This window comes from Miniopterus schreibersii (genome assembly GCF_964146895.1).
Source record: "Miniopterus schreibersii genome assembly, chromosome: 10".
NCBI classification, from domain to species: domain Eukaryota; kingdom Metazoa; phylum Chordata; class Mammalia; order Chiroptera; family Miniopteridae; genus Miniopterus; species Miniopterus schreibersii.
The window spans coordinates 16,554,035-16,577,065 of NC_138110.1; the positions used below are offsets into that span (position 1 = coordinate 16,554,035).

General features: G+C 37.6%; 1 protein-coding gene across 19 annotated transcripts in view; it reads left to right on the plus strand.

The window, feature by feature from the left end:
- Positions 1-305: 305 nt before the first annotated feature.
- TCF4 (transcription factor 4) overlaps positions 306-23,031 on the plus strand; it is a 331,234-nt gene continuing 308,508 nt past the window's right edge. For 10 of the 19 annotated variants that reach the window (XM_081150303.1, XM_081150283.1, XM_081150284.1 and 7 more), the window contains exons 1-3: positions 1,906-2,107; positions 3,069-3,160; positions 4,764-4,836. In XM_081150303.1, coding sequence (XP_081006429.1) covers positions 3,089-3,160; positions 4,764-4,836 — 145 coding nt within the window. In that variant the 5' untranslated portion in view covers positions 1,906-2,107; positions 3,069-3,088. Of the gene's footprint in view, positions 866-1,905; positions 2,108-3,068; positions 3,161-4,220; positions 4,392-4,763; positions 4,837-23,031 lie in introns of those variants that run through there. The other 9 variants (XM_081150304.1, XM_081150294.1, XM_081150309.1 and 6 more) reach the window with 4 other exon arrangements.

A 23,031-nucleotide genomic window follows, 5' to 3' on the forward strand; every position in this document is an offset into this window, starting at 1 on the left:
GCTGAGCCTCCCTCAGGGTGAGCCAGGGGAGCTGACTCCCTGGTGGACGTCTGTGTTTAATTCTTAGAAACTTCACTTTTGAGTATACAGGGAAGGCGAAGGAAGGGGAACAAGAAGTAGTACGCAGAAAACACGGGGCCTGCTAACGGCCCCAGCCTCGGGAGTCCTTGCATTTTGGCCCCAAGCGCGACACCCGCCCCCAGTTCCGGAGGAGGCGTGGCCCGCACTAGCCGCCATCTTGAGCGCCTCTCTAGGCTCTCTGTTTACCACTCTATGGTCACCCCGCTCCCGCCCCGCCCCTCCCTAGTCATTGTCTGGAGGAGCAGCCGCGGCCGCAGCGCCTTCTCTTTATAAGCCCGCAATGCCCGGATGTGAATGGATTACAATGTATCTTTCAGGGAAACCTATTATTATCAATGTGACTCCACGGGGGAGTCAATGGTGATGATGATGAGGAGGAGGTTGATGATGATGAGACACCTCTAAACTTGGAACAAGTTTAAGACTTTATAAGAGGAGAAGAAAAAAAAAAAACCACCAACAAGATTTGTTTGAGGAAAAATTATAACTATCCTGTATTGATTTTTTATAAACAATAAGAAAAAGTTGTTGGATTTTTTTTTTTTAATGATTTCTTTTTGGGGGGAGGGAATTTTGTTGCAGTTTTATGGTGGAAAATGCAAAAACCACAGCCAGGTGCATAATCTTGTATTCTGTGGATATCCCTGGAGCAGAACTGAGTACCAGTTAAAATACTTTTTTGGGGGATACACATGTGAGATACTAAGTACTTGCAGAAGATTTTTGTTTCTCTTTTAAAGTCACTTTCCTTGGAATATTGTGAGCATATTTGTGGCCATTTAAGGTAACGTTACAATTTGCTGTCAGAGTAAACTGTTTGTAATTGAATTTAATTTTTAAAATGTCGATCCCAATGTTTTATTAAAACAAAAGAAACCTATTAAATAATTGCCAATGGGAAAAAAAATGTGTGCATGTTGTGTATGTACTCGCACATATAGTAATAAAGGGGTTTGTAGAATGTATTTTAACACACGTTAAAATCGCTAGTGTTGCATATACTGGATAAAGCACGCTTGTTATTATGAAACGATAGAATTATGAAGCTTAATTTTTATCCTAAAAAGTGATGTAAAAAAGTATGTTTTAAGAGTATGCAGGGCCTGTAATGAATGGTAAATGTTGAATTACAAACTTACAGTGCTGGCGAACGGGGACTTAGCGTGCCTAGGAACTCACAAGTGTAAAAACAAAACAACATCCACCCTCAAAAATTGCCTTTTTTTTTTTTCTTTTCTTTTTGGCGAAGTTTGTAGCTATACTATCCTGTGGCTTAAAAGGGAGGGGAAAGAAAGTATGCAATTAAGGTTTCGCCCCCAACGCAAAACTACTGAAATGAAAATCTCCCCAGCAAAATGTGGCTTGGTTTATATACGGAAAAGAAAAATATTGTTCGTCTTGGCAAAGTCTTTTTGCATCACGTGTATTTGCAGCCTAGTATAAACTTGCTTTGCCGTGTGGAGATGTGTGAGGGAGAGGGAACGAGAGTCAGAGAAAGAAAGAAGTGAGGAGATGTAAACTCGAATAAATTTCAAAGTGCCTCCGAAGGTTGAACCCGGCAAAAACTGAACTGTTCAGTCTTCAGATTGTAACTGACGATCTGAGGGAAAATGAGGTGCTCGATGAATTTTCGTTTGTATTTTTTGGGAGGCGGGGGAGGTGTTGAGATTTTTTTCCGGGAGGGGGGTGCATCCCAGGCAGCCCGACCCGAGTGAGCTGCGTCTCCCCGCCGGAGCCCCCCCACCCATTTCTTTGCTGAACTTGCAATTCCGTGCGCCTCGGCGTGTTTCCCCCTCCCCCCTTCCCTCGTCCCCTCCCCTCCCCGGAGAAGAGAGTTGGTGTTAAGAGTCAGGGATCTTGGCTGTGTGTCTGCGGATCGGTAGTGGCGGCGGCGGCGGCGGCGGCGGGGAAGGAGCAGGAGCGGGCGCGGGCGCAGGAGGAGGAGGTGGTGGTGGAGGCAGTGGTTAGACATGAACGCCGCCTCGGCGCCGGCGGTGCACCCAGAGCCCCTTCTCGCGCGCGGGCGGTAGGTACCGGCGCCGGCGCCGGCGGGCTCGGCGGGGCTGATGCGCCGGGCGGCGCGGGGCTCGGGCTCCGGCTCGGGCGCGGGCTCGGGCTCCGGCTCCGGCTCCGGCTCCGGCTCCGGCTCCGGCTCCGGCTCCGGCCCCGGCCCGGGCTGGGCGGCCCCGCACGCGGCTCCGCGCCTGCGGTGCCGCGGGCTCCTGGCTCCCGGCGCTCCCAGAAGAGACACCCCTTCCCCTCCCGCGCCTCTTCCCTCCCCTTCATCTCGGCCCCCCCGCCCCCCCTCCCCAGCAGTGCCACTTGGAGGGACGGATGACTTTGCCAAGGGCCTGACTTTAATTTTTACAGTCCTTTCTTTCACAAATTAGGGTGCTGGACAATTACAGGACCCGACCCTCCACTCTGCTCCCCCCCTTCCTCCGACCCTGTCACCCCTCCCCCTTTGGACGTGTTTTCACTCCAGAGACGCTCATCTTTAATTTCTTTATAGCTACTTTGAAATGCTGAGGGGAGTGGTGTATGTGAGTGTGTGCATGTGTGAGTGTGTGTGAGGGGGTGGGATGGAGGGTGGGGGGAAAGTTGAGACCGGATCGTTCTCAGTAGTTTCTCTTTTCTCTATGATCCATTCATTTCTCGCTCTACCTCCTGTTGCATAAAATGATGCGCTGAAGAGCGGCTTTTTTTTTTCTTCTTCCCGGATTTGGTTTTATAGTGGATGTTAGCAGTTTTGATCGTCTCTTTGGAAATACAGTATCAATATCGCTTTTTTTTTTTGCTATTGCTTCCTATTCCATCTTTTAAAAAAAGCAAAACAAAACAACTCTCCCATCCCTCCCTCCTTCCCACCTTAATCCCACTGCCCCCACAGCCCCACCCCCAATCCCCCCAGTCTCCAAAAATCCGATTGTGTTTTCTCCAAGGATTGGGACTGGGTTTTCTGATTGCGGTTATTTCCATGTTTCTAGGTTTGTGTGATTTTGCTAAAATGCATCACCAACAGCGAATGGCTGCCTTAGGGACGGACAAAGAGCTGAGTGATTTACTGGATTTCAGTGCGGTAAGAAAGAACGGTGGAAACTAACAACAGCTGTGAAAACAAAACAAAACAAAAAACCCAAACACTTAGCTAGAAACCAATAGTAATCTAAAAGACAGAAATAATTTTTAATTGGCTGAATTCTTGGTAAAATGAAGATGTTTTTGATAAGTTTTAACTACAATTTTTGGGTGTGATGGACCATTCAGGCTTTTTTTCAGTCTAATAACTTGCCTTGAATTCCATACTCCCCCCCCCAGAATAATTTAATCTCACCTCAATGGAAAGAAAAAACAAACACCCGTAAAAGGGCAAATCACCCCTAAAACTTGGCCTTTTCTGAACACTGAGAGTACTAATCCTTTGCGCACTACTCATTTTATTTATTTATTTATTTTTTTCTGGAAATGGAAAAGAGAAGATAGGAGACCCAGTTGTCTCTTAAAGTTTTAAACTGATGATGCTGTGGATTAGAAGGACCTGCAGTTACCTAGTTCCTTCCTTTCCCGGGATCCTGAATACTCATGTGTGTACTGAGCATACGTCCTTTAGAACCCCTTATGCTGTCGTCCTGAATTTCGTAGTTATGAGGTCAGTACAAAGAAGAACTTACACACTTGTGGAGCTTTACAGCTGTGCTTGGTACTTCTCCATCCCTTTGCTTCCCTTTCCCAAACCAAGGCTCACCCGTCAGGGGGATGAATTGCTTTTCAACGTCAGACGAGTTTGGTGTAAGATGTATTTGCAAAGCAAAATAAAAAGAATCCACAAAACACATAAATAGAATTCAAACCACCTTGTGAGTGGGGCTCTTTCATGCTGCTGCTGCCGCCGCCGCCACTGCTGCCGCCGCTGCTGCTCTAGACCTTCTTTTGGAGAAATGGCTTTCGGAAGTTTTGCCAGGAAACGTAGCTCTAGGCAGCTCTGTAGCCCCTTTCTGCTTGCTGCACTTTCTCCATTCGTTCCTTTGCTTTTTGCAGGCTCTGACCCAGGGAAGGTGCGCATTATCCACCAGATACGTGGAAGAAGAGGGAAACCAATTAGGGTCGAAATAAATGCTGGAGAGAGAGGGAGTGAAAGAGAGAGAGCGAGAGGGAGAGGGAGAGAGAGAGAGTCTTGCTTCAAATTGCTCTCATGTTAGAGACGAAATGAGAATTTAGCGCAGGTGGCACTTTTATTTTTATTTGGGTTCACATGTAACAGACAAATCCTATACGGGATGGAAATGGACATTGCCACGTTTATGGCCAAGGTTTTCAATATAAAACAAACAACTTTTTTTCTTCTCCTTTGTAAAACTAGTATTTTCTAGGGAGGCTGCTGTCCTCCAAACTGAATCTTGATAACATTATGGGGACTGTGTTTGTTTAAAATGTGGTAGTACAGCCTAGTGCTGGCAATCTAGTGAACCTGAGGAAAAAGAGAGGAGTGGTAATGGGGGCAGAGGGGGGTGATTGCCAATGTTGTGCCTGTTTTAGTTTTAAGTTGGATGGTGATGTATTTTACTAAAATGAGCCCTTAGCACAAACTCTAAGTTATATAGTGAGCATATGAAAGATCTTTGACGAACTCTGAAGGAACAAATGTCTTCTTTTCAACAGTAATATTTCTTTGTTTCTTTTAGATGTTTTCACCTCCCGTGAGCAGTGGGAAAAATGGACCAACTTCTTTGGCGAGTGGACATTTTACTGGCTCAAGTATGTAAATTAAAAAAAAAAAAAATGCAGTTAAATGTTCTTTGCTGTTTGTTCACTCATTTATATTTTTGGCTCTGTTGAAATGTTCTGAAAAAGTCATTGAAATTTTAGCCTGTAATGATACGGTTATTTCATTATCCATCAGTGACATAACTTACACAAAATGTCATCTTTTGCAAAATTAAAATTAGGTCTTTTTTTTTTAATCAAGGAAACTGTCTCAGAATTCCATCACTTAATTTAAAAGCAATTTTCTAATACAGTTGTAATCAAACATGAAGATAAGGCCAGTGTTAAAATGAGGGAAATAAATTAATGTTCCCTATTTGAAAATAGAGGGGAAAAATGTAACTTTCATAAAAAGGGAAAATCCCTTGTAAATAATATCAGCTTTATTAGGTACTATGTATAATTAACCCTTTTAAAGAAATGAGTCTTTAATTTTGCAGAGGAGTGCTGTGTAGTAAACCGTAACTGTAAATAGAGAGCCTCTTGCTAAGCTGAGAGCTAAATATGAATTCATTTATATTTAAAATATCTTTTCTGATGCTTTAGCTGTTTCTTTCCCCACACATATGTATTATGTGTGCAATGAATTTTTGCTGTGTTTAAAGTTGCAAATTGGGAAGAACCTCTCATTTTCTAAATGAAAGGTCTTTGGGTGATGCTTAAACAAGACGTTAGCGCTATTCACAAAGGAAACTGGGTGCGCATTGATTATCTGCATCTAAGGAGGAGTTTTAATAGGGAACTCTCTGCAGGTCTCTTATTAAAAGTGAAAACTGAATATATACTTATTTAAAATGTATTTGATATTTTGTCAGTTGGATTTCATATCAGGAGGAGGCGTACATTGTTGCCTGCTCTTCTTTAGGTTCAGGGCTTAAATCCATTTATGCTGGTTAAACAGCTGCAGTATTTCAGTTCTGGCAGTGCTACATAACAGTGCATTAGACAGCGCTCTTCTTAAGTCAGACTGGTAAATGTTGACATTTTTTAGCTGTGATACTAGTGGAATTGTCTCTTAACTACTGAATATAATTTCACATCTCTTAATTTTCATAGTAATGAGAAATCTGTTCACCTTTATGATTTTTGTAATTGGTGTGTTTTTATAAAATGAATGGCTTCTAAAAGTTGCTCATTTCCAAGTAAGTTCTTGCTCCTTCCTCTGGCCCCCATAAGTCTAAGGGAATTTTTGACTCTATAACTTGATTTATAAAATATGAGATGCCTCCTTTGTTATATTTTATCTTTTGTTTTTTTGGGTCCACTTTGATTAAAGTACTATTGACCATAGGTTTGCATTTTACTGCCCTGGACCCTGTTGTATTTTCCATTTAGGGACTTAATTTTTTTTTGTATTGGTATTATATCTTGGAAATTTCTGTATTTTATTCTTTATATAACTTGGAAGAAAAGATGAATACAAGTGTCTCTTATAGACAAATTAATTTTTTCATGTTAGACATTATCTAAATATTAGTTAACTTTTATCTCTGACAGTAATTTTCTTCATGATTTCACTTAAGAAAAATGTGTATTTAGTTTAAATCTAGAAGTAGATTGTATCAGAAAGGTATAGAGATAGACTGTTTTCAAAGTCAGTACAAAATGCTATTTTACACCTTTTAAAAACTGACACATTTGGAGTAACTGAAGTAGGTCAGTTTAGGTAGGGCTTCATAATGTGAGGCGATCCAGAAGCATGAAATTTCTATGTGCACATTGAGATCGAGTCCTTGCTATGATGTTTAAGTGTTCACAGGGATAACAGGCTGGATAAGTATGAATATGTATTAATACATTTTGGTAAATGATCATACATTGAAACTTACATAATTCTTAAGACAACTCTGTGTGTGTTTGTGTGTGTGTGTACACTTACACATACATGCACACAGGAACCCAGACAGAGACTTCATTCTTAGTGAGACATTATGGTATTTCTAATGAAGATGCTGTGATTATTTTTAAGGTGTTGGAATTTAAGTTACATTGTACCACAGGTGTAGTTTTCAGACTCAAATGTCGACTTGTACAGGTTAAAAATGTCGTGGCTATTTTGTTTGGGCTGCTGGGTTGAAAATGCAGGGTATTCGTCCAGTGCAGTACAATGGTGACTATAATATACAGGGGACCGATCGGAGTGTTGGTTTTTCTCATCTATTCAAGACATATTTGAACGCAGGGCTATTACTGAAGTAAATGGCTTATCTTTCCACCCAATAGAAATAATTTATCCACCATGATAAAGTCTTTTTAAAGCATAACAAATTAAAACATTAGGAAAACTGGCCTTTAACCAGAAGGATGAACTGGGTAACTTTGGACAGAGAAATAATTTTCTAAGTTTACTTCAGGTTCATATCCATTGTCCTGAGTATACTCAGATGTCACTTTCATGGGTAGCTTTGCATCTTGGGTCCAGGAAAAAAAGATCCAAGCTATAAGTAAACTGTTCATATTTGAAAATGCAGCTATATTTTTTCAGTGAGGCATGGTAATATTTCATGCTTAAAGTTCCCAGTAGCTTTTGATTCCATTAATGTAGGATGCTCCATCGTGATTTGCAACGTGAGAATGAAAATAAAGTGTGGCCTACTCCCTTTAATCTTTCATTTCACAAACATGGTTTTCTCTACCACCTTAAGAAATGGGGAGGCTGCTAGGGAGAATGGAATGTAACCTGAGCTACAGCCTGACATTCCCAGGGAGCATTTTTCACATGAAAGGCTTTTGTCAACCCAGGAAAGGACCAGCAGTTTTTGTTTGATGTTTGCAGGTGTTCAACAGAGAGCACTAAAACAATTCAGCCATGATAGTTCAGAGCCACGATGACCTTAACAGGGAGATTGGTGGGCTCTGGAATTATTTTTAAGGAATAGTTGTAACCCATATGGTAACTTATACAAAGGGATTTAATATCCGTTATATCATTGATCTTAAAACAAACTAAAGTATCCACATGCCTGGATAATTGGAAAATTATTCTCATTAAAACGTAGGATGGCAAAGTTACCAAAAGAAAAAAAAAATGCTTCTGGAGTCTGTAATTTATTGGTTAACAGGGGCTTAATTTTCTAATATAACAAAAATACTGTTTATTTGGTTACCTTTGAGTCTTTTATAAGCAAGAGATAAACATGCTAACTTTAGGATCTTTTTAAAAAGTAGTTTTAAAGTTGGACCACTAAAATTACCTATACTCAGGAACAACCCTGGCCACATCTGTTGCATGTATTTACAGTTGGTCTGTGACGGATACTACATCTTCCTCCCTTAGTTTAAAAGTTGAGCTTTTCCCCCTGAAACTGTTTAGTTTTACTTAAGTGTTCAGCATTTGTTAAGGATTGCCAAATAAATGGTGTTTGAACAATTAAGAGCAGTAGTAAAACACACCACATCTCTGTCATGGTCATTTTTGAAAGAGGAAAAACATTTGATGTTCATACAAGTTAGTTAACCTTCACCCACATGACACCAAAACAACATATCAATTTAGTAAATTCAGAGAGAAAAAAAAATGAATCCAATGTGCAGTACTGTACCGCAGAGAAAATTCAAATGGTCAGCATCCTGAATTGATTTACACCAGTTTCAATTCATGGTTATGGCATGAAGAAAAATTGGTGTCACCTTAAAGGTGTTTGTTGAATAGAGTTATTTAATTGTGTGTGTGCACACGTGTGTGCACACGTGTGTGCACATGTTTTAGAACAGCCTTGCTATTATAGTACAATCATAACGGTTGTATGGCTTTTTGTAAAGAGCAGGGTAGTTTACTAGATTAAAAATAAGTAAAGTGGTGTTAAATCCATTATGTTAGAATCATGGACTTTTGGAGATAGAAACCCCTTAGAAATATACAGCCAAAGAAAACTGAGGCTCATGTTAAGGAGTTTCTGTGCCTTTATTTGCTGTTCTAAAAAAACAAATTGTGATTTGCTAATTCTCTATGGCTCTGCAAATCCTTTATTGGAATAACATTGGTTTCATTACTATGTTTTTCTGTAATTTGTATTGCGTAATAGAATATCGGGATTTATGTGTTGATATTTGTGCATACAAATGCTTTTGCATGTGCATGTGACCTTTGAATGCTCTCTAAGGCTTGGAACTGGATTTTGGATATCGATCATTCTTTTTTGCCCGATCTCCCCTGTGCCTATTTGCAAGATGTTAGATTGAACAATAGGGTGCAGATGGGCATGACACTGACAGAATTAAATGCTTCTTAGTATGCCAAGAGGTATGCTATGCACCTTATTTGTATTGTATTTTTAGAATTCTCACAAGATCCATCTATGAAATGAGCATGGGCCACCATGCTCATTTCATAGATGAGGAAACTGAGATTCAGCGTTGTTAAAGAACTTGTTCTCAAGGCAGCTAGTATTGAATTAGGTTTTAAACACAGACTTGCCTAGCTCAATATCCTTTTCACACATGCACACCCTCATAAACGCACAGAGGCAGATATACCTATTTTTTCAAGATTATATAAGGATAAGAATATATTATTGAGGCTTGGCCTGCAATACTAGTCCTGATCTTTAGAGAAGATAAGCATTTTTTTAAATCCTCACCTGAGGATATGTTTATTGATTTTAGAGAGAGAGGAAGGCGGGGGAGAGAGAGAGAGAGACATCAATGTGAGAGAGAAACATCTATCAGTTGCCTTCCGTACACACCTGAGCAGGGATCAAACAACCAACCTAGGTATGTGCCCTGACCAGGGAATCGAACCTGTAACCCGGCCAGGGCTGGAGTAGATAAGCATTTTTAAAAACATATGTAAGATAATGCTATAAATCAGGCCCATTATTTTTCCTGCCCTAGTATTCAAATAAGCTAGCCTTCTAATTTATGTTGGATTTCGATGTGACTTAGTATGCCTCACTATTGTTATTATTATTATTATTACAAGGAAAATATAGTAGATATTTTCAAAGTTGTGCTTTTGTTCAACTGACAGTCTCCATAGGTGCCAGTGAAAATATTTTTCAGTTATTTTTGTGTACCTAATCAGACCAAAGTTGAGGTAATGAATCTAGCTCTGTTAATATGTAAAAAAAATATATATTTTTTGTCTTTAACTGTAAAAGAACTTTTGCAGTTCATTGTTAGATCTTTGAAACTTAATATCGAAGAACAATGATCCTAAATTGTATCCGCATCACTAAAATAAGCAGTACTGAAGTTTTGATATGTCTATTACCAGACATGTGCTTAAAATGTTACGTTTTCTAAATTCAGAAGGAAGAAGCAATACTCTATTTGACATGACTTAAGTAAATAAAGTGCATTAAACAAACGTGGGGATCCAAGATCTGTTGAGACTGAAATGCTTAACATTTTTGACAACATCAGCAAATTATCTTTACCCTACTATTGTAATGAGCAAATCACTTAAATAACAGATGAACAGCTAAGTCGCATAAACGTATATAATAGAACTATGTAATGAAAGTTTATGCTGTTAATTGCTCGAATCTGTCTTAAATGCTTAGAATCATGAAGCAGTAAAGACTGTCATATAAACAGTTTTGTTTTGAGCTTAAAATTATTCCTTTTTGCTTTCATCTGCTATGATAAACAAAGTAATTTTGTAAGCTTTACAGATCAAACATTTCCTCCTAATGGTAAACTATATTTTATATTGGAAGTTTGCAACCTCGTCCAAAGCATAGAGTTGAGTTCGGGGGGCCCCAGGCCTGTGATTTTCAACGTTTACTATTATGATGCTATTTAGATCAGTTCCCATAAGCCAAGATAACAGATCTTAAGTTGCCTAATAAGGAACATGGTGTGTTTTGAAACGTTCTTCAGTTTACAAGTCTTGAACCAAAATGTTCTTGGCCAAACCTTTACAATTTATATCTATATATTGAGTAAATCAGAACTTGCACAGACATAGCATGAAAATGAAGCTAGGTAGAAACAGAAGAAATCCCCTGTCTCCTTATTTTTTGTATTTTATGAGCTATTTTGTATGGCCAGGTGTTCTTCCAAGTTAATTAGATAGTCTAAGTATTAGAGAAAGTAAAGTACATCATAGGGTTTCTTTTAAAGGTTACTTTTGTTATGGTTTCTTATTACTCTTAATAAAATTTAAAAAATTGATCACCAAATTTAAAAGCTTACACATGGGTTATACATTTTCAAAATCTGTGAGCCCACTTAGACTCAGCAATAAAGTGTGTACATGAGTTTCAGGTGGATACCTTTAAACCTTATGACTCTTAATGTTTATGAGAGAGATATAAGAGAAGTAGCAATTTAAGCTTTAGAGAAGATTGGTAACACTTTGTTATAAGTAAATATACACACACACACACACACACACACATACTTATATATGTATTATATCAGATTCACAGAAATAGCAAAAGTGTTGAAAAAGGTTCTCGTGTTTCATTTCAAAAATAAATAAGGCCCAGTTAATCAGCATATCAAATACCCAGGTGTGTTTAAAATCAGTTTATATGGATAAATTTCAGGGCTGTAAGGAAGTATCTTATTTAAAGGTGCAGCTACACAATTGTTCAAATGGATGCTTTTGTACTTTTGTGTGACAATTAACATTTAATGAATGACTTTCTAGACTGCCATTGGTGGTAATTACTATATGTAGTTTATTAACTGCAATTCATTGTTGGATGTGTCTGTATTGATTTGTTTTGCAAACAGCCCTTCACACATTCAGCAGTATTTGTACATTACTTTTTAAAGAACCTGTTTCATTTGCTGATGCTGATATTACCTCTGAAAAATTTAGCTTACAATTCTTTAGGTACTAGCATGCCTCTTTGATCAGTGATCTTAATTGAATTAAAACTTCATCAACATTTCAGCTATAAAAATTTTGCACTTGGATACTCAGGGAATCCCAAAGGAACTACACAATATTGGTTTGCAGGTGAATAATTTATAGAAATTTAGATTTATGGGAGACTTTAGAGATGCTCTGTTATTTTTTAGGTGAAGAGACAGAGTTTGGGAGGGCTAAATGTCTTTTGTCCAAATCATACAGTTGGTTCTTTGGCCATAAAAGGACATAAATACAGATGTCCTGACCCACTGGTTAGGGACCCCATGCTGCTTTTAATTAAGGTTTGGACTCAATCCGTTGGTACCAACTGTATGTTTCTTAAGAAGAGGAATACTTGTATAATCTACCATTTCTGAAAAAATAATAAAAATTCAGACTGTGAGAGATGGACATCATAATCCGGCTCACTTGTCATCACGTGTTCTAATTTGGCCAAGGCAGTTGACGAATAACTGTTAAAATGTATTGTGTTATTAAAAATAACACAGTAAGACCCATGATTAAATATCAGGACTGTAATTCAATCTCGGGAGTTCTGGTGCTGTTCATAAACCATTTGGCTTTTTTCTGTAACAGATGACGTCAAAATACCGCTCGATTGAATTATGGCCTTGGGTTCCAGGAGCACCTGCTTGTGCCCCTTTACTTCATGGCATGTCAGCGTTTCCATTACAAACTTTTCTTCTGCTCTGACATTTTTAACTTCAGATAGTTAACCTAGACCAATGGTTGGCATATAAACTGTTAGCCCCCTGGGTAAAGACTGTTTTTCCAATAAAACAGAGAAGGTGGTGACAAAGCCCATTACAGAATACCTTTTAGAATGTTCTTCCTTGCTTTAATCTTCCATTAATTTAAACAGTCCCTTTTGGGGTCCTTAGCTGAATTTTGAGGCATTTAAATGGAAGGATTTAATCTCAAATTTCTCAAGTCAAGTATTAAATATAAGATATTTAGAGACTGCTGAGCTAGGACAAGACCTAGCTTTTATGAAGGAGGGTATTGTAATGATAGTCGTGTACACTTAGGTTTCATATTGTGGGATATGCTGAAGCACAAGAAATGAAAAACACGCAAATTGGTGTACCTTGTCAGTAATTTTATATCCACTCAAGATGAGTAAAATGTGATAATGGTTTAAAAAGGTATATTTATTTATGTCTACTTGAAGATTTCTGGCATAGCTTCAGTTTTACCCCTCGGGTTTTAATATGTAGGCAGTGGACATAGGATGTTTTTATCTACTTAGCTAGTTACCTATCATAATTCTTATCGAGGGTGCATTTAATATATATTTTTAGTACATGCTGTGTTCAGATCCTTGTGTTAGCAACTACACCACATAGAGGGCTTGTGGGACATATGCCCTGCCCAGAGAGGGCATATATTCTGACAGGAAAGAATAGAAAACCACATTTATAATTAGTACTCAGTGTCCAGAAGACATGTATCATTCATGTTGTGGGATTTTAGATAAATCAAAACTGATTTCTTGCCGAGGGAAATTAATAGTGAAAGCCTCGCGGACAAATCGATGCTGATCCCTGAAGAGGAGGGGTGGGATTTTGACCCGGGGGTGTTGGGACCTGGGGGTATTGGGATGGAGTGTTTGGCATCGAGATCACTGTGCAGCAGGCCCAGAGGAAGAGGCCACAGCTCTGCGGTGCAGTCAGCTCTGTTCTAGGCACCTGCAGTGACTTCAGGCAAACTTCTCTGTCTTGGATGCCCTTGTTTTTTTCCTTCCCTGATTTTGGAATTTCCTTGGGAGTGTTAGCGATTATAATTCAGTTCCTTCCAAAAGTATATGTTTTTCATGGTAATGTCAGGATGGATTTTGAGGTTTTTATGTTCCCAGTTTCAAACTCTTCCTATTATATCCTTCATCCACGGAATGTTTTTTGATCCACAGCAGTATCTGCTTTGGAAAAAATTATTTAACTGAATTCAGGAAATCTAGATTCTTTGCAGCATTTACTGCTGAATAGCTGTTTGATATTGACGAAGTGATAGAGCCTCAAAGCCTGCATTTTAAAACTGAAAAAAGTTTGAAACTCTCCAGTGTACTTCAAGAGGGGTTTTATAGTATACTTTAAAATACTTTCAGATTGCAAAAATATTCATCATTATAATTTTTATTATCACTGCCATCAGCATTACCAACGCCACATCTTTTGGTTAAAAAGCTAGCAGGGAAATGTGATAGTTATTATTGCCACATAATACATTCAGAGATGCATTTAGAAAACATTTTCAAAGGTATTGTGGTCTTAGCCAAAACTTAATAATATTTGTAAAAACATTATGGAATGGTCAGATACACCTTTGGGTAAAATCTATCATAACTATATCAAAGGAGGAAAAAGATATATAATACCATCGTCTCCTCAGGTATCAATGAATTCAGATTAATATGTCTTTCTGTGACTTCCAAGCATTTCAGTGTAGCACGTGGTTCCAGTTTCCACAAGAAGCCAGAAATTCAATTGATGGTTGAAATAGGCTTAGGAAGAATTTATTAATGAGTGATTGTGCTTGCTACAGAGTATAAACAAGATTTTTATGACAAAGAGAGTATTTTAGACCCATTTCTTTAAAATGTCATTTACAAACCAGTGTATTCCCATAACTTTTTCTTCACTTTCAAAAATAAGGGATTTGTATTGGAATATTTTGCAATTCGGAGTATTTTAAATTCAGGAAAAAAATTGTCATCAAGTGGTAGTATTACAAGATTGAATATGCAATTTCATACATAATCCAATTTTGTAATTTTGAAAAGAAAGATCAGAGAATATCAATTTTAGTTCATGTTCCAATAATAGTTGTTTGTGGTGTGCCTTCTTGGACACCATTGTCCACTGACTGGTGTCCTGAACCAGTGGATGCTCTTCTGCTCTCTTGTGGGCACTGCTTCTTCATCTGGTTGCTTTTAGCCACTTAATTTCCCCCTGATTTTCTTAACCTTTTACTATTCTTCAGTTTATATTTTCAGCCCATGTAAGAATTCTATGCTTTTCTGCTTAGTAGTTTTAGCAGTTGAGAAATATTTTAGATAAGGTGAGAAATATTCCATAATTACATTAATTAATTAATTTTACTTTAAGAATTCCATTGTTAAGGCCTGATTATTTAAAGAATGTTGAGATTTTCCAAAAAGTGAAAAGGCTGAATGCATATTATGTTAATTCTTTTTCCCCAGTGTGGATTTGGTTCACTGGAGTAACAATTGACTTATTAAGAATTAATAATTTTTATTTACTCATTTGTTTGTTCATTCATTTTATTCATTCAATAAATGTTTTTTGAAAGCCAAGACAAGTTACAGTGTTAGACACTATGGTGCTATAAAGAAGAAAAATTTCACCTTCAGCATCGCAATGGAGCACAATGTTACTGTTATTAGGTAAAAGTTTTACAGTGATTCAGTAGGAACGTACTTTAGTTAGTGATGTTGAAATAGAGAATTAGATTTCTTTAAAAATTACCCTTCAAATATAACTAAGTGCAGACTTCGTAGTTCCAGCTGACACATAGAAACCCTAGAGTCTGTGTACTTGTGTACTTATACACAAGTGAAAGGAAGGAGAATGCATACTAAGGGCTGTGGAAATTAGGCCTCATTGAAGGGTGTTGTGAAAGCAATCTCCCATTCAGTGCCAGAGACTCCTTGGCAGGCATGACAGTTATGTTCTGTTGGTCCTTTTTGAGCAGAAAGTAAAATTTTGGATTTATAGATAGTGTTCACTTAATTTAAGGGCACTAGAAACATACAGGGGTGGGCAAAAGTACATTTACAGTCGTGTACATGAAACAGTTTATTCTTGTATTATTATTTATTAATTACTGTATTATCTGTAGGAACAACTGTACACTTGTTTTTGCCCCTCCATGCTAATCTTTTTTATTCCCACACTTGAAATTTTTATATTTATTTTAAAATTTATATACAGAAAAATTATTTCCTTTTAAAATTAAATATGGAGCTTCTACCATGTGTCAGGACCATGTTCGGTGCTGGAAATAAAATGATGAGCAGGACACTTTTGTTCCTGCGTGGATTAAATGTAGGAGACACACAGTAACTGAATTATCACCCAAAGAAATGTCAGATTCTACACTGCAGAGGTGTGTGGCGTTAGATGAGTTGGTAGTAGGGATATCTGACCACGCTCAGGAGAGACTTCCCCGAGGCTGGCACACCCACTCTGAGATCTGTGGGAGGAATGACAGGGCGGGGGGGGGCACAGGTTCCACAAGGAGAGAGCAGGTCGTGGTGGTTGGGAAGGGGCTCCAGCATGGTTTGAGCGGAGGCTGGGGAACGGAATAGAGGCCACGTCATGCAAGGCTGAGCAGTGGGAACTCTTTGCAAGTGTGCTGCCCATGAGATTGTGCCTGGGCACACTGGCTACAGCCTGGCACACAGGCCTCAAGGGTAGTAGGTGGGGGTGGCCCTAACCAGTTTTGAGGCTTCTGCAGAAATTCAGGTGAGAGATGGGGTTGCTGGTCCTGCAGTGTAGGTGGTGACGTTTGAGAATTAACTATAGACCCTATTTGAAATCTATAACTGTAGTTCACTGGGGGCCATTTTTCGTGGGCACTTGCTTTATTTTGTGAAACTTCCTATAACTTTAATACTTCAAAATTTACTGTACTTTATACCTTGTAACAGTAACCGAGACCTGATTCAGCTACCATGTGATATCCACTGTCTTTTTAGCAACCGAGCACATAGAAGTGCTTTTTATTTTCCTAGAGAAGTGGTAGATTGATTTTTGCAATTCTGTTGTGAGAGGGTACAGAGATGGAAGTGGGAGACCAAGGCAAAAGGGACTCTTCTTTCTTATTTAATGGTCTTAGGTAATAATGCACCGTTTAGGCTTCCTACAGCTTGTGTTCTTCTTACCAGTAACCCCGATGGTTTGGTGCACCCCGTTGTGTAGGATTCATCGAATGCCTGTAGTCACATGTCAGATAGCACATCCACAACATGCTGCTGAGATGCTTTGTTGGTGAACTTGAGGAGGGTGGTTTGATTTATATGATATTCTGTCTGAGATCAAAACACTATTATTTGATTGTATTTTTTTTTAGGTGCCCATGGGGGAAAATTATCTGTTAATTTTTGGTTAGGAACAAAATGAAGCTTCCCGTTTTTACACATCTAGCTAATATCCTGCCTTTCTCTTTTCTAATGACAGCCTCCCTCTCTCACTCTGACCATGCCCCTCTTTCTCTGCCTTACTCCAGTTACTATTGGAAGCCACCTCTCAAACCAGTATGTGTATTACTTCATTTTAGTTAGGAAAAATATTTCCATTCTTGGGTTATTTACTGTTCAAGTTAAAGAAAATATATTGTTTGTTTTCTCTCTCTATGTATCATCTCTGTCTCTGTCTCTGTCTCTGTCTCTGTCTCTGTCTCTGTCTCTGTCTCTGTCTCTCATCTTTGCATAGGCCAGCTAGTTAGAGCAGTGGTTTTCAACCTTTTTTATTTCGTGCCACACATAAACTAGTTACTAAAATTCTGCACCACACCAAAATGTACATATTTTGTTGATCTGACAAAAAATATGTACAATTTTGGTTCATTCACTCCAGATGACTATTGTTGTGTTGGCTGCTGTCATTTTTTTATTTGACAATCTAAGGGAAAAGAGGTCAGTGTCCCTGACTCAAAAGTCAGGTACTGCATGTTTTAAAGATCCTTGTGGCACACCGGTTGAAAATCGCTGAGTTAGAGCATTGGGGGAATGCTGTGGGTAGGGTTGGATCCTGATATCTGTGCCAGTTAGTAGTACATGGCTCCAGGACCCTAGAGTTACTGTGTTCTTCATCAGAAGGGTGCTGAAAGGGAGGCATGGGACCATCTGCACTGAGCGGGCAGCTTCGTAAACCTGAGCTAGCTGCTGGTGAGTTAGTAGGGTAATGTTGATATAAGTGGACAGCATTCACGTGTTGTTCCCTCCTCCTGGAGAATTTCTTCAGCATCCAGGCATGTATCAGCAACACTCAGTTAAAAAATAAAATGAAATTCCTTTCCTTTGGGGGGTGGGGAGGCACACAGTGTTTCAACTGTATCTGCAATGCTTTATTTTTTTCGAAAAATAAGATAGACTGGTGTGGTTGACAACTCTATGTTTGAAATATTTCATAATTAAAAACAAAACAAAAAAGTAACCAATCAAACAAAAACTTCCCCTCCCATTTGCACTCCCCTCTGACCATAGCCTTCTGTATTGCCCTCCTTCATACCAAGAGTTTTAATGGTCTACACTGGCTGCTTCTGTTTCCCTTCAGCCCATATGCTGACCCCAAGTAGGCATTTCAAAAAGTATTTTACCTTGTAATGTTTGACATCTATAAAATTATACATATAACATATATAAATTATGAAGCTTAATAATGGCGTGAAGACCTGTGGACCCACCACTCATCTTGAGAACTAGAGCAGTCCCATAGCCTTTGCCGCTCCTCGAGGGGACTGTCCTTGTCTACTTCCCTGTCTTCCTCTCCAAAGTATTCTCTTTTGTAAAGTAGTTGTATGATATGTACGTGTATCCTCAAACAGCATGTTGTCTGGTGTTACTCGGAGGATCATAAAAATGGTATCCTTTTGTACTGTCTGTGCTGCCTGTTTTCCCCTCAGTATGGTGTGCTGAAGATGTATCCATGTTGTATGCGGCCTTAGTTTATTTTCACTGCTGGTGAATATGCCTCAGTTTATTTATGTATTTTGCAGTCAGCGAACCTTTGAATTGATTCCCACTTTTCCCTCCTGAATATCTCTTGATGCACCCTTGATCACTTTTTTGATATTTGTAGGGTAGGTATGCATGAGTAAAATGTAGTTATATGAATGTTCAACATGACAATACAGTGTTAAATTGCTTTCCAAACTGTTACCAAGTTAGACTCCCATGGGCAGCGTAAAAGATTAATGCTGATGCACATTGTTTTCCACCTTTAGTGTTATTAAATTTATTAATTTGTATCAGTCTAGTTGGTATAAAATTAAAATGTATCTGGCTGTGGTCTTAATTTACATTTCCCTGATAATTAATGAGGCAAAACATCTCTATATGTGTACTTAATTATCCTCTATGTTTGTTCTGTGCAGTCTCACCTCCCTCTCAATTTCTATTGAGTTGTTGGCTTTCTTCTTACTGATTTCTAAGTGTTCTTGATATATTTTTGGGTAATGATTCATTCTGTCATGCATGCTGCAAATACTTTCCCTTGTTTTATGACCTGTCTTTGTACCCTCCTTATGGTGTGTTTTGGTTAACAGAAGACCCTACATTTAATGTGGTCATATTACTTTTTTTCCTTTACCTGTTTTCTGTCGGTGTTGGAAAATCCATCTCTACCCCAAGGTCATAAAGATTTTCTCTTACTTCTTCTTGAAAGAATTTAATAGTTTTGACTTCTACATTTAAGTTTTTAATACGGTTGGGACTGATATTGTAGAATGGGAGGTAAAAGGTCTAATCCCACATTTCCATAAATGTCCTGGTGCCCGTTTGCTCTACAGTCATGTATTGAAAGGCCCACCCTTTTTCTAGGCATCAGCAGAGCTACTTCTGTAGTAATATAAATTCCCATATTTGTAAGTCTTTTAGCCTGTCCTTTATTCTAATCTGATGGCCACTTTGCCTACCTTTGCCTCAGCTAACTATTATAAGTTTTATACTACATTTGCATATCTGGTAGACAAAGTCCTTCCTTTTCCTTCTCTTGTCCCAAATGTACACATTTTACTTTTGGCTATTTTGGGGCCTGTGTTCTTCCATAAAAACTTAAAAATAAGCTTGTCACTGTTTTTCATGAACCTTTTAGGGATTTTACTGAAGTTGCATGGAAACTAGTGATCATTTTGGGGGAAAATTAATACATTTTATTATTATGTTTTAATGTGAACATTTTGTTTTGTTTTTTCTCTTTATTTTATTTTTTTCATCACCATTTATCCCCCTTATGCCCTCTTCAACGTCCACCCCCCCATCACCACACTGTTGTCCGTGTCCATGAGTGCTTTCTCTTTTTTTAAATTTTATTTTTGCTCAATCCCTCCACCCCCCCGCCCCCCAGCCATCAGAACTGTCTGCCTGCTGTGTATGAGCCTGTCTCAATTTAATACATTTTTATTTTTTTTAAATATATCTTTATTGATTTCAGAGAGAGGAAGGGAGAGGGAGAGAGAGAGAGAGAGAGAGAGGTAGAAACATCAATGATGAGAGAGTCATTAATCCAGCCCGCAACCCGGGCATGTGCCCTGACCGGGAATCCAACCCTGATCGCCTGGATCCCAGGTTGACGCTCAACCGCTGAGCCACGCCCGGCCGGGCTCAATTTAATACATTTTTAATAATTATGGTTTCTACTCAGGTATCTCTCCATTTCTTTAGGTCTTTCTTGATATCTAAAAATAAAGTTTTATAATTTTCTCCATGGCTTCTGAATGTCTTTTGATGATTTATTCTTAGGTACCTTATTTTTCTTGTTGTTAATGGCATTTTCTTATAAATTAACTATTCAGATTGTTTGTTGCTGGTATATATAAATGTAGTTGATTTTTGTATATTGATTTTCATATTCAGCCATGTTGCTAAACTCTTATTAATTCCAAAAATGCCTTTGTGTTTTCTTTAGAGTTTTCCACATAGGTAGTCATATCTTGTGCAAATAATGACAATTATGTTGTTTTTATTTGCAAGCCCCTATACCTGGCCTTTCCCCCCTTGTTTCTATTGCACTGTCTAGGACCTCAAGCACATATGTTGTTAAACAGTAGCAACAGTAGTGGGTGTCTTTGTCTTTTTACTGATTTCCACTGTTGATATTGGTGATGGTAGATATATCATTAAGGACCTTCACTTCTGTATATATTTTTGCTAAGAGTTTTGTCAGGAGTGATACTGAGTTATATAAAATACTTTATATACATATACATTTAAATTATGATTTAAAAAAATCTCATTTACTCTGTTAATGTTGTCAGTGACATTTGTATTTTTCCCTGTGTAAACTCCCTTTGCTTTTTTGGGATAAAATTAATGTGATTATGATGTAATTTTACTACCCTTTAAAAAATAATATCCTGGACTGTTTTCTAATATTTTCTTTAGTATTTTGCATCTATTTTTGTAACTAAGGTTGGTATATAATATTTCTTTTCCTACTGTCCTTGTCTGGTTTTGGCTCTAAGGTTATACTGACCTGTAAATGAATAGGGGAATATTTCCACTCTGTTTTCTCTGGAAGAGTCTGTGTAAGGCAGAAGCAATCTGTTCCTTGGAATTAGGTAAAACTTGTCTGTGTAACCATCAGAGCCTGGTGTGAGGAATTTTTAAACCACTGATAAAATTTTTAAAAAGCATTGAGAATGAGAATTTTTACTTCTTTTCCTGATAGTTTAAAAATTATATATATGAATGAAATTGTGTATGATGTATATAATTTTATGTTTTTTAATTAATTGCCATAAAGTTGTTCATGCTTTTTAATCGCTGCTGACTCTATAATTAAGTTTCATTTTTCAATACTGATTTTATTTGCATTTTCCTTGATCAAGATCACTACAAGTTTTTCTTGTTTATTAGTCATTTCAAAAAGAATCAACTTTTGGCATTGTGAATTATTTTTGTGTGTGTGTTTATTTTCTACATTAATTTTTAATCTGTATTATTGCCTGGTTTTTCTTTGCGTTCATTTTTATTTTTTCTAACTTCCTATGTTGACCACTTAATTTGTTAAGTTGTCATTATTTTTTGTTTTATAGTGTAAGTACTTAAGGCAATAAAATTCCCTCAACATTCTGCTGTCACTGTATTGGGTAGGTTTTAATATGTAACATGTTCATTATATTTTATTTGTATTTTAAAATTCCCAATATGGTTTCATCTTTGACCCTTGCAATATTTATTGGTGCCTTAGAAATTTTACAAATGAATGTCATTAATTCTTTAATTACTGACTTTTAATGTAATTAATTTGTTGTCAGAGAACTAGTCTGTGTGACAATAGTTGTTTGGTTCTTGTGAGACTACTTGATTTTTGTTTTTAATTCATCAGTTTTCATAAATGTTACATGGTGTGCTTGAAGAGAATATATATAATTTGAAGGATCTGTATGTATCCAAAAATTTAAGCTTGTTAATTGTGCCTTACAATCACCCATACCTTTACTAATGGTTGTTTCGGGGAGGGGGAGGTAAGGGATCTGCCTGACGTATTTGGCATTGAGAGAAGTGTATTAAGGTAATTCTCTCTGATTGTGACTTTGCAAACTTATCCCTGTGTTGTTTTGGCTTTATACGTGGTGAAATTGTATGCATTCACGTTTAGAATGACTAGGTCTTCCTGGTTAATTCAGCCTGTTATCCACTTTGTATGTGGTCATCCTCTTTCTGCTCTTCGTCTTAAAGTCTATTTTTTCTGTTATTAGTATAGCTATCCCATTTTATTTTTGGCTAATATTTGTCTAGTGTATATATTTTTTGAACTTTTATTTTCCATCCATTCTTCTTGTTGTGCTTTAGGTATGGCAGCTGCAGCTGGATTTTAATTTTAATCTAATCAGATAATATCAAATTATTTAAATCTATTTACATATTTTGTACTTCAGTTTAGGTCACTTACATAGACTACAGTGGTGCTTCTTGGAATTGTGTGCAGTATGGTAGCTCTGTAATTACTGTCATCTAAATTCTTGATTTCCATTTGTATTGCTTTTTATGCCCTTTTCCCCCTTCCTGTCATTCCTTTAAAGAAATTAAGGTTTTGTTTGTTTCTTATTTCATTTTTTCCTCCCATTGCTTGGAATTTATTTCTGTTCTTCTAGTGGTTACCTTTGAGATTTTATGATGCATAGTAATCCAACAAAGTCTAAAGTTTGTCTATAGTCTTTGAACCAATTTTAACGTCATGAAATACTGTTCCTTCCATTAATCCCCTTTCTACTTAAGAGTATTTTTGTTTTGAACTTTAAAATATTTTATACAAATTAGGTATGATTATTTTATAGACAATGTTTAGATTTACTTAGTTCACTATAATTTCTTTCCTCAACACTTTCTGGCATCTTAGCCCTTCTTTATGGGATCATTTTTATATTTGGTGAAGTATATCCTTTAGAAGTTTTTAGGTACAAGGATGTTGAAGGTCAGCTCTTGTGCTTTTCTTTATCCAAAATGTTCTGATATTCTCGAAAGATAATTTTCCAGGGCTCACAATTCCAGCTTGACATTTGTTGTTTCTCATTACTCTGATTATTTTATTCTACTATCTTCTGAATTCTATTGTGACTCATGAGAAGTCTGCTCTCAATTTAATTGCCATTCCTTTTAGGACATCTGTCTTTTC